General features: G+C 36.7%; 1 protein-coding gene across 2 annotated transcripts; it reads left to right on the top strand.

Moving 5' to 3' along the window:
- The first annotated feature begins 919 nt into the window (after positions 1 to 919).
- Positions 920 to 11,994, top strand: rnf115b (ring finger protein 115b). 2 transcript variants are annotated; one of them, XM_086063034.1, is made up of 10 exons: positions 1,093 to 1,201; positions 1,568 to 1,649; positions 6,308 to 6,349; positions 6,438 to 6,495; positions 6,581 to 6,789; positions 7,544 to 7,612; positions 7,699 to 7,777; positions 9,053 to 9,146; positions 11,015 to 11,130; positions 11,525 to 11,994. In XM_086063034.1, exons 2-10 carry the CDS (start codon positions 1,606 to 1,608, stop codon positions 11,648 to 11,650), a joined length of 837 nt encoding a protein of 278 aa, XP_085919160.1. In that variant the 5' UTR covers positions 1,093 to 1,201; positions 1,568 to 1,605; the 3' UTR covers positions 11,651 to 11,994. The 2 variants fall into 2 exon arrangements, with proteins under 2 accessions (XP_085919159.1, XP_085919160.1); XM_086063033.1 differs by lacking the exon at positions 1,568 to 1,649 and having other exon boundaries at positions 920 to 1,201; positions 6,291 to 6,349.
- Positions 11,995 to 12,791: the final 797 nt, after the last annotated feature.

Raw genomic sequence — 12,791 nt, forward strand, 5'->3', positions numbered from 1 at the left:
GTCTTTGAGTGAAAAGCGCTATATAAATCTGATGCATTGTTATTATTATTAACATTAAAATTCCGTCGAAGCTCCTAAGCCAAGATTCAAACCCTGCACCTCACAAGTTACAACTGAGTCCGCGTCAAGCTGAAACATCCTAATTTTGTCAATTTCATCTTTATTTAAAAAGAAAAAAAAAACAAATCAAACTATTGGTCAGTGCCAACGTATGTTTTAGTTAGTTTTACAAATGATTAACCAATTAAAAGTGGCCCTGGATGAAAACGGCTGGATTTTGCTTCATAACTCTTATAATATTATTTAGAATGTCATGTTTAGGCTAGTGAGGTCACATGTAACATATTATTGTCAATAAATGTTTACGGTTGACTTCCACTTCAATGAAAATCATCAATTGTTAAAGGTTAGAAGGATGATATTGTGGTAAGATTATGTTTGTTGAGGGACATATTGTTTAAGTGACTCATTAATCTATACTTTAATACTATTTTGGGGAGGAGGGGTGGGGTGGGGGTTAATTACCGGACATTTGAGTGTTTGTGATTTCAATATGTTCAGAGATGGCAAATCCAGGTCCAGAAAGTAAAAACCCTGCCACAGTATGGCTTGCTCCCTGACGATGCAATGTTAATGGTTGAACAAAAATGCTGTTCTTTTTTTAATTGAAGTAATAACCCCCCCCTCCCCCCGACCACTTCCCCAATTTTATAATCTCCGTCAATTATTTGCAGATTTTCTCTATTTAAAAAACAGAACTACTCCTCTACTACCAAATGATGTTTGCTCTTTGGCGTCACCTGTCGCACTCGGGGCGTACTGCGTCCATGATGTCGTCTGTCAACTTGCTTTTTTTTGCCACCTGATTCTCTTGTGTTTTGAGCCTTGACATTGACATATAGATCATCATACAGCCAACTATAAACACAGAACGATCACATATATCTTAATATTTTGAACTATTTGCACGCGTCTAGCTTAGTGACACAAGGCAGACGTTGGATGTGGAAAAAGTACTATGTTACACATTATGTGACGTGAATCGTAGCACGTTGCGTTGTTTGCTGGTCTGACTTATAAGGACGTCCACACGTCAGGGGGTGTGCGCTTCGACGAGAACATGGCGGAGGCCGCAGCGGCGACAATTAAGCACCGGTTCTTCTGTCACTGCTGCAAGCGCGAAACTTATCCTCAACTCCCGGTAAGTCATTTAGTTGGTGAGAGCTTATGCCTTGCATTTATTCACTTACATTTAGATGTGCATCACACTTTGTGAAAGCCGTTGAAGATGGTCGATGCGAATGTACTTTTAGTAATAAGTTGAACTTGTAAATGTACCACTCCGTCCTACTTTATTTTGAGCGTACTACCTTTGTGCTTACCATTATGTTCCTACATGCAAGAATAAACATTTAAAAATCTTATTTGGGTGGTTCACATGCGTGGCCATATTTAGAAGGGTACTCTGGTGTCCAGTTGTCTCTACTTGCATGTGAGCAGGGGGTGGGTCATTTGGACTCGTGTTCTTGTTTATGTGGCACCAACATGGGACTTGAATCACACGCAGCCGACTGAAGAAGAAAAAATTGATTGGATGGGAGCCACATGTTGAAGATTGTCTTCTGCAAAAGGGGGCGTGGTGTGCTTTTGTGAGTTACTGCTGCATTGCATTTATTGTGCACTCACTCACGTCATAGCGTATTTACAGACCATGACGATCTTGCATTAACATTATGACCACTTCTACTACGTATAAATCGGACACAGCTGAGTTTTAATTGCCTTGTTTATATGCTTATGCATTGTTATTGTGATTGTGGTTTGCAGTGGGGTAGGTAGCATAGTGATGGTAATTGATATACATGCATTTCAGTACAACATAGCGGACATGAAAGTATAGGTTCAACAATTGATTGACAACGATGAATTATCAAATTTAACTTTTTGAATAATCAATCGTTTGGAGATGTTGTCCTTTTTTTCAGCCTCTCAACAGTAAATACTGCATTCAGATTTTTGTAGTGTTTTTGGAAACATCTACTTTGGAATATAATGATCAATATTTTTTTGCATAATTTATTATTTGTAATTTACACACATTCCCAGTAACTGATAATGAATACATGTTAAACGGAGAATTGAATGGACTGATCATTGGCACATCTAAGTAAAAATACCAGTTTAAAAATTCACCCGTCCCTGGAAAAACTCAGTAGTGATTTCAGTTTTGTTTTGTGTAACTACTTTCAGAACAAATTCTAATACTGATTATTCATACACGGGGACTGCTTGTTTCTGCTCATCACTGAAGGGAAGCATTGTTTCCTGGCTTTTTTCTGCATCTATTTGTCACCTAGTGTCTGACAAATCACTACCAAGATTCATTTGCACACTGCACAGCCCTGTCCACTTAACCTGTGAAAATATAAAAGCAATTGACACAATAGTTTGGATTTTATTGACATCAAATAGGAGCTCCTGGGAAGAAAAAACATTATCACCTACACAAAATTAAAACGCGCCACTAAAGATTTTACACGGACTGAAAGCCGACCTGATGGTCAACACTTCAAACTTTGCTGATATGTCCCAATATCACAGGTGGCAAATCCAGGTCCAGAAAATAATAACCCTGCCACAGTTTGGCTTTAGTCTCAGGTGGTAGCTAGCGAGCTCCCTAGCTAGCTCCCCGGGTGCTAGGGAGCTAGCGAGCTAGCACAAGGGGCTAAAGATAAAAGTTTTTACTTTCTGGACCTGGATTTGCCACCTCTGCCCAATATGGAGGAACTGGATGTAATAAATAGTCTGAATTATTCACCAGAAATCAATAACAATATTTTTTCCACGTTCTGAGCAACATGCCCCGCCCGACCCTCGGCCCCCCAAACTACTACAGCAATCAGAATGAGAAAATACGTTTAAATACATTTCTGGCAAATCTTTCTATTTGATTTTTTATTTCTCTATATTGCGGGATAACCGCACATTTGATGGGAAAAAAACATTTGATTTATTTATGGTGACGTGTCCACATTGCAGAGCAGAAAGAGGCTTTGCAATAGTTATTTATTGATTTTTCTAAAACAAATAGATACAATTGAAAATGCAATCTACTTGAATTATCCTGATCCAAAAAATTTTTTTTTGCGTGTGGAAAAATAGGTCATCCTGGCAAAATGGTTACTGAAAACATACATTGTAGTAAACACAAGAATTTTGCTCCAATTAAGTGATAACGTTTTAGTCTTTATCTATGCTAACACAATAGTCAAATTACAGTAAATTAAATATGTGAATTAAAAACACTTCCGTAGCTTAAAAACAATACATTGAATTAAATACTGTACAATAAGTACATTAACTAAGCCTGCCTGCTTGTGTCGTGTGACAACATATTCTTACACCGCCACTGTTGGTGGGACCTTAAATCGTAAACCGAGAACCCCCGTCGTTTGGTGCACTTTAATGATGACATAAATCTTTTGCCACATGGGCAGGTACTTAAGTGGGAAGTCATTTAAACAAAAACATTCCCATTTAGTGTCTATTTCTGAGCTAGGAAGACAATTTGTGATTTCCTTAAAAATTGGATGTGAACACTGCGATGTTGCTGCCAAACCCAAATGCTGCATTAATATGAAAAATGAGGAGTACAATGATGGTTATTAGCATATCACAGCAATCCCCAGATGCCATGCAAATATGTCCCTTGGGAGCTGTGAACAGCGGATGGATGACATCAGCGCCTTTTGATCGTATGCTTAGTGAAGTGTAATGATCTCCCGGTATTGCCGTGACATCATCTCTGCATCATTGCTTGCTCAATGATCCGGGCTTTGATGTCCCTGCCGAAAATAATGTTTGTGGCAAACATGTTTGTTCTGTTGTTGTTTTTTCTGTGTACAAATGTCATTGATGTTGTACCATGCCAACAAATATGGGGGACTGGAGTGTGTATTCCATCATCTGGAGGATCAATCGGGAAGGCAAATGTCAGATATACGAGCAGTGTTTGGTTTTCAGGCAGTGGAACAGTGGGACCAGCCTTACACTCTTGGCAGGGTCTTTGAGGGTCCATGGTGGCCGTCCAACCAGTCTAAACGTGCTTTGTGGACTTGGAGAAGGCGTTCAGCCTCTTTTTTCATATCCTAATGGGAGGATCTAAAATAACTGTTTAGTACAGGGGTCTGCAAACTGCGGCTTTGGAGCCACATGTGGCTTTTTAGTTACTTTCCTGTGGCTCCTTGTAAAAACAAATTCAGTAGAAATAAATTATTTTTTATAAATATATTTATTTTTAGACAAAATACTCTTTAAATGAAGTAATGATTTAGATTATTTAATTTATATATATATATATATATATATATTTTTTTTTAATTATTTTTAATTTTTTTATGTCAGAGTCCAAATTTATAAGTTGTCAGAAACTAACTAACTATAACATGTCCAAAAACAAAATAAATCCTGAAAATTACCATAAAATATCCATAAAATGTCCAAATATGTCAGAAAATCGAATAAAAAAAGGCAGAAAAGAACATGTTCAAAAAGTAACCATTAAATATTTAACAACTCCTGAAAATTACCATAAAATATGCACAAAATTGCCCCAAAAAGTCTTTTTTTTAAAGGCAGAAAAGAAAACTTACAAAAAGTCACTAACGTCCAAAAACTAAAGAAAAAATCCCCCAAATTACCATAAATGTACACAAAATTGCCAAAAATGTCAGAAAAATATATAGAAAAAAAGTAAAAAATAATAAATAAAATGTCCCAAAAATGAAGAACAGAGTTGGAAAATGACCATATATCCATAAAATTGCCAAAAAATGTAAAAAAAAGTGACCATAAAATGGCCAAAAAGAAAGAGAAAAGGCTGAAAATTACCATAAAATGTTCATTAAATGTCCAATGTTTTTTAAAGGCAAAAAAGAAAATGTACAAAAAGTAACTATAACATGCAAAAAGAAAGAAAAATCCTGAAAATGACCATAAAATGTACACAAAATTGCCCCAAAAATGTCAGAAAATTGATACCAAAAAAGGCAGAAAAAATGTAAATAAAATAAAATAAAAAATTGCCAAATTTGTCAAAAGTCACCTTAAAATGTCCAAAAAGGAAGAAAAAAGCAAAAAATGACCATCAAATGTCTAAGAACTCCTGAAAATTACCATAAAATATGCACAAAATTGCCAAAAAATAAAGAAAGAAAATAGATTTACTTAAAAAGCACAAAAAAATTACAAAAAGTAACTATAACATGTCCAAAAACAAAAGAAATCCCGAGAATTACCATAAAATGTACACAAAATTGAGAGACCAAAGGTAGATGATTTAAAAAATATATCTAAAAATGTCCAAAAAATTACAATAAAATGTCCAAAAAGGAAGAGGAAAAGCAGAAAATTACCATAAGATATCCATAAAATGTCCCAAAATGTCAGAGAAACCGAATAAAAAAGGCAGAAAAGAATATGTTAAAAAAGTAATCATAAAATATCTAAGAACTCCTGAAAATTACCATAAAATATACACAAAATTCCCCCCAAAAAGTCAGAAAATTTATATTTTTTTGTAAAGGCAAAAAGAAAACGTACAAAAAGTAACTATAACATGTCCAAAAACAAAACAAGAAATCCTGAAAATTACTATAAAATGTACACTAAATTGTCAAAAAGGTCAGAAAATTTATAGCAAAAAAGACAGGAAAAAATTTAATAAATTAATTAAATTGCCATAAAATGTCCAAAAAATGAAGGACAGTGGCAGAAAATGACCACATTGTGTCCATAAAATTTCTAAAAATATGACAGATGTAACAGAAAGGCAGAAAAGTCTACAATTGTATGAGAAACGAAGTATGAAAAATTACAAAAAATTAATTAATTATATAATAATTAATTAATTGGATGCTGCTCTGATATTTGTGTGTTATGGTGCAGCTCTAAAAAGCTCTTGTTCCCTCAGTACATTCGACTAACACGCGGTTTCCTTCATCACAATCTTCAAATGTTTTGCGGCTCCACACACACTTTTGGTTATTTCTTTGGCCTAAAATGGCCTCCTTTGACAGGAAAGGTTGCTGACCCCTGGTTTATATTCACCGAACACATCTAATGTATGATACAGCTTTCATTCAGTTTGATGCAGTTCTGTTCTACACCACTGCAAACTATGATCAGTTTTATTATTAAGAATCTGTAAAAACGAAACATGTCGTATGTCATTATGTGGTCATAATGTTTACATCCCTGTAGGGAATTTAGGATGTTCTTTTCTTTTCAAGGATTTTGTGTGCCCCAGGTGCAAGTCTGACTTTATTGAGGAGGTGGAACATGACTCCAGGTACGGGACCATTTTGGGATTGGGCTCTTATTTGGATTTTTTTTTAAAAGTTTCCAGTACTGAACCTGCTTTTTGTTATGATATCCAGACTCTTAGAGAACAGCACACCAGAGACCAGTGAAGACTCTAACTCGTTGTTCTCAGAAGTAATCCTTTGCTTATTGCCTTTCAATATAAACATAGCTATTTCTCCAAGCCTCTGACTCACTAATTCTCCCGTATCTCTCCAAGTTATGGCAGCTGTTGTTTATGGAGCGCTCCGCTCTGCTGACGCACCCGCCTTCGTCGGAGTCAGACCAGGATGATAGCGAGACGTTGCTTAGTGCTCAAAGTCATCATCCTTTCGCGACACCAGGAAATGCTGAGGTCAGAGAGCTACAGTTTCTGTCCCAGCCTGAGCAGAGGTCACCCCGACCTGAACAAAGGCCTCAAGTGGAAGGGTGTGTGTGATGGTACACAACATCGTAAGATAAATTACACTAGAGGGCTAGAGGGCGTGTACATTTTTTTGAGGACAAGAAATGTCTGGGTCTGATAGTGTCCTATTTTGGATATCCGACTGTGGCAACATTTTTACATTTCTCATTCACTCCCAACCATTTTCACTGAAGCAACCCCCTTTGCTCCCGTCTGTTTTACTGGATTTTGACCGATTTTGCAAGGTCCACAGAATATTCTGTTCTATTGCTATAAAAACATGGAACCTACCAAAAGAAAGATTAGTCTCTTCTTTCATCAGAATTTTTTTTTATTTGGATCTGTTTCCATTTTGCAGCAATTAGCAGTAGAATATAGCTTAAGTTTCATCATTATTCACAAACCTGTTGAAAACACTGGCAAAAAGCTTATTGCAACATGGCCCTGGTTGATCTCTTATACTCTTCTGCTACCTGCTGGTCGTTTTTTGTAGTAACTACCATTGCTTTCTGTCAGAAGCTGTTTCAAAGCCTTCTGTATGATTTAGCATGAAAAAAAACGTGTTAAATACGTTTTGGGGAGTGAAGTACAAAGTATTTAAAAAAAAAAAAACATTTATAAATTTTTGGGTTTGAATGAGTTAATCGAATCATCTGGAATGATTGCTCACAAATCTTTTCTAGATATACATTATATCAGGTTGACTATTTGTCTGGCCATTGTTTTTCTCCATTTGACAAAAAAATAACAAATATTTTCTGTTTTTGCCCACTCAAGGATCATGCAACACTTTTTGGCCGACCTGTTTACATCCAATGGAAACCCCAGCACTACACCAGCTGCATTGTAATCCTCTTTTTTAATCATTTTCTGATTTCATCTGCCAAGAAGTGACCAAACGTTCTCCTTTTTTCTGTCTGTTTCTCTCTCAGATCGAGCATGCTGCAACTGTACTCAAACCCAGCAGATTATGCATGGGGTCAGGGAGGCCTGGATACAGTCATCACAGAGGTCAGTTTATATAGAATGTTCCTCTCTGTAATTGTAAAGCAGTTCTTAATTTCTCTGCATTTATTTATCTATTGGAATGGGAGACAAGTAAACATACCTTTTACAAGAATGGCAGTACAGTGCCTTGCAAAAGTATCTCACACTTAAGGCTTCAAACGTAAGAATATAAAATAAATAGCTGCTCTGATTGCTGCATAGACCCGCTTGTATTTGATTTTAAGTCCTCCAAAAGTATTGGAACGGTAAGGTCAATTCCTTTGTTGTTGTTGTTTACTGAAGACATTTGGGTTTCAGATGAATATGAGACATAAATTCAGAATTCCAGCTTTTATTTTATGGTATTTCCATCTGGAAAGTAGCCCCTTTTTACCAGCAGGGGTTAGAAATGATAGAAATTAAATGGAATGGAAGCGGACACGCTGCCTTTGCTGGTGATCACAAACAGGAAAAAAAACAACAACCATGTGGTCTAATAGAAAATAACCAGGAATAATTACCATTTGGTTGTTGTTTGCAAAGTGAACAGTTGTTGTTGTTTTTTTAAAAGCCAAAAATTTCAGACAGGTCATTGCCACAAGCTCCTTATTCTTAGCAGTGATCAATGCTAGCAGAAAGGCATGAGTTGCCACTATCACCAGAAAATTTTAACAGACATGTAACATAACAAATATCTAACAATTACTATTCATTTGTTAATAGATTCACCTTATCAAAAAAAACAAAAGTTGTAAGGATAATTACAGCTTATGTTGCTAACTGGGGTTTGACTAGTCGTAACTGTCCCAACTCAACAGAACACTATTTTTTTTGTTTACATGCTGTAGTTATTTTCCCCATCAAATTTATACTACTCTCGTGATGATAAACTGTGCAAAAAAAAAGGAATGGATATTCATGAATGTGACACTGATCATGTTAATAATGTCTCAATACTTGCCAATGAACAGGTAAATAAATATCTTTGACAACATTCTTAGGAAGTTGCAATGTTCCGTTACTGGTGGGATATTTTTGGGTGGCAAATCCAAGTCCAGAAAGTAAAAACCCTATCATAGTTTGTCTTTAGCCCCAGGTGCTAGCGAGATAGCTCCCCGTGTGCTCATTTATCTGCTAGGGAGCGAGCTAGCTAGCTAGCACAAGGCTAAAGCCAAACTGTGGCAGGGTTTTTACTTTCTGGACCTGGATTTGCCGCTTCTGCTAAAAAGCTAAACTTGTTCTCTGACATCATCACGTCACCATTACCGGGTACAACCCACCTTGTTGTTGCCATCCCAGTTGTTAGGACAGTTGGAGAACACGGGTCCACCCCCTGCCGAAAAGAACATGATCTCATCTTTGCCGACAGTTTGCATTTCTCAAGAGCAAACAGGTGGGAATCACATTATGGCACTTATATATACACTAGTTTCTTCTTTTTAGCTCTTTTTCAGCCCTCCTCAGTCACTTGTCTTTCCACTCACTGCGAAATCTGCTGTCAACTTCCTGTCACCATCCACTGCTTTATTTCTCTTTACATTTGTTGTTCCTACATTCCTCCCCCTCTTCCTTGGTCTTCCTATCTTCCCTTACTGACAATTCATGGAAGTTTTATATGCCATGTTTTTCTTTCTGCACTCAATCCAGTATATCAATATTTTTTCCATAGGGTATTTATTTATATGGCAGTTCTTGCTGTGCTTAACCCTAACCCTAAAATTACTACAAAGACAATATTTTGGAACCTTAAACCCTGCCAGTGCATAATTACATCTGGAACGGCTTTCAAACAAGATTCAATAGCTGTCACCAGTTCTACATTTATATTCAAGTTTATGTAAATACATATATGGTGGCAGAAGTGCTCACACTTTGGTCAGATACATTTGTTAAAAAAGTGCATACTCTAAAATATACTTAAGTTAGTACTTAGTATTTTTTTGGGTGTGTGCTCATAATAGAATAAAGTGTAATTGCACATCTGTTACAGTAGGTGGCAGTGGCACTCATTGTCAGAATGCATATAGTATAATGTGAGTTGTACAACAATATTATGATTTATGTTCTATATCTTTTTTTCACACCGATACCAGTGCGACTACTCAAGTCTTGAGTAGTCACCGATTCTACTAATACATCAAATAAAAAATAAAATATATATTTTTTTTAATCAATGATAGATGATTTTTAAATAATTACCTATACATCACAAGATAGCATCCACCTATCTATTATCCAAATCGCTTATCTTTTTCTTTAAAATTGCATGAAATTAATAGCAATTTTCTATTCTTCTAATTTCTACTTTCTAGTTCCTGTCATAAAACGGCCACAAGAGGATTGTTATCAGGCTTGGTCACGACTACAGATAGCACTACTACTTTACTCGCCCATCCCTACTATTTATTAGTCGTGGTGGAGAATTGGGGGCTCATGAAAGATTTTCCTCTTCCATTGGGGGTAGAAGGGAAAGAAATTGCAAAACACTCACTTCAGTACAAATGTAAAAAGTACAAATTATTTGTGTCAACTCTACACACCACTCATATTGATAACTTGGCAGTAAAAAGAAAAAAAGTTTTTATGACATTGCGTGTATCGAATAAAAAAAAAATCTATATTATGTTAAGGGTCACACTGTTGTTTTTTAAATCAAGAGCTCGCTATAGCATTGGCTCAACTTGTATCATAACATGTTCCCATAACTTCACTCATGTTGTGAACTGAGTAAAAACAAAAAAGAAGAAGCTAAATTAGCAAATTATATAAAAAAAATACCCTTGTATGTCATTTGTGTTTTGTTAATGTATTTTTCAGACATACATTTTTAATGCCAGAAGCTGGTGAAGCATGCACAACGAAACAGTCCTGTAATCGACAACATCAAATAATTATATTTATTTAAGCTTTATTTATCCGGGTAAGGCTTGATATGCAGTGGCCAGAGATGGAAAATAATAGTTGAAAGTATGCCACTCCACTCTAATGTGGCCTACATAAAAACAAATTATTGTGCCAATGATTCATAAAAACTGTGACTTACTGACTGCAAATAAAAAGTGGGTGACAATTCATGAAGTTTCTAGAAAGATCCCTATTATTGAGGAATGCAAAACCCATTAGTCACACTGTATCAACTCAAAGGACAAACTTGGAATGATGAAATGAATTTAATTATTTGGCTGTCTCCTTGTTATGTTATGACTTTGCTTATTATCTTACTCTCATAAACAACAGCTCTTCCTTTGTTTTGTCTCTCAGACTGCAGACTGGAGTGTACAATTTGTAGGGAGGAGTATTCATCAGGGGAATTTGTCCGGAAGCTACCATGCCTCCATTACTTCCATAGTGAATGTATAGTGCCTTGGCTGGAGCTGGTAAGGATGACCACTTGCAGAGTTGAAGAGTGTGAGGACCTAAGGCCGAGGTTTTGACACATTTGTCATATAATGTTCCTCACATCCAACAATGGTCATCTACTACCAGAGATGGCAAATCTAGGTCCAGAAAGTAAAAAGTCTACCACAGTTTGGCTATTGGCCCTTGTGCTAGCTATAGCTAGTTCCCTAGCAGGTAAACGAGCACCCAGGTAGCTAGCTAGCTAGCATGAGGAGCTAAAGCCAAAATGTGGCATGGTTTTTACTTTCTGGACCTGGATTTGACACTTCATGTCTACTACTCACATTTGTAGTTTGAAATATTCAAGATTGATGCTAACTTTGTCACTCAGGCTTCCCTTGCTCACACTGCTGATGGTTTTCCCTCTTTCAGCACGATACATGTCCAGTGTGCCGAAAAAGTCTTGACGGTCTTGACAACAGTCGCCTCCTGCACGCATCACAATCTCCAGAGGGTCACGCCATTAGGACAGAGCAACAGGGGAGGCAAGCCATCTGAGTTATGGCAACTTCACCTCCTTTATGGCGACCATCTTCGTCATTACGTGTAGCTTGAACTGTCACTTCATTTGCACATTTTAGCCAAGGATCCCTAATTTTTCTTCTCTGCACTAAATCACTGAGCAGTAAGCTAACAAGACCACAACGCTACCACACTCTGCTGGTTCGCTTGGGTGATTCAGATGTCCGGAACTTGTCACCACCTGCGAGCTGACAGAATTCCCAAGAAATACCAATTTTACATGAAGACTGTTATGAAGACAGTGACCTAATTTCTCCACTTGATCTAAATCAGCGTCACACTCTTGTTTGTAAGGCTGTTATTAAATGTTATCGCTGTGATCCTCATCTCCTTATGCCCTTTTTTCTTCCTTGTCACAAGAGCTGACAAAAAAAGTTTATAGAGGTATAGAGATGTTCGTCCAAGGTCAATTCCTTTGTTTTTGTTGAAAACATTTGGGTTTCAGATCAAAAGATGATTTCCATCTTTTATTTCATGGGATTTTACATTTAGATGTGTTAAACAACTCAGGACAGAGTGCCTTTTGTTTGAAGCCACCCACTTTTCAAGTGAGCAAAAGTATTGGAACATGACGTGAGTCACTTGACTGTGTTTCTAGTTCAGGTGTGTCTTTTAGATTGATGGATTAAAAAAAAGATGTAAATATGTAAATCTCTGGGTGCTAAACCATGAGTATGTGGGGGTCCACTGTATAAGTAGTATGTAATTATTAATAAGCAAATAATGTCTGATCCTTTTTATGACTTATTATTTCATATATAGTTCCTAAACAAATACTGAATTATATAATTTCTATATAGCTATATCATTTATATAAGAGTGTCTATTTAGGGGCTGTTGTGGCTCAGTTGGCAGAGCAGGTCATCCAGTGAGTGACTGTAGGGCCGTTGGGTTAAATACCAGTGTCTGTGGTCGAAGTGTCTTTGGGCAAGACACTGACTGAACCAATATTCGCTCCTAGTGGGTCTGGCAGTGCCTTGCAGCTACCCATTGGTGTATGAATGTAAGCCTCTCTGTAAATCACCTTGTAATTTAGTTCACTATTGAATATATGCAACATTATTACCTTCTGTGATAGTTTAATTCAAGTACCGGTATTTGCTGTCAGTGTCAAATT

Source organism: Leptonotus elevatus, chromosome 19, assembly GCF_054856555.1.
Source record: "Leptonotus elevatus isolate MCC_2025b chromosome 19, RoL_Lele_1.0, whole genome shotgun sequence".
Taxonomy (NCBI): domain Eukaryota; kingdom Metazoa; phylum Chordata; class Actinopteri; order Syngnathiformes; family Syngnathidae; genus Leptonotus; species Leptonotus elevatus.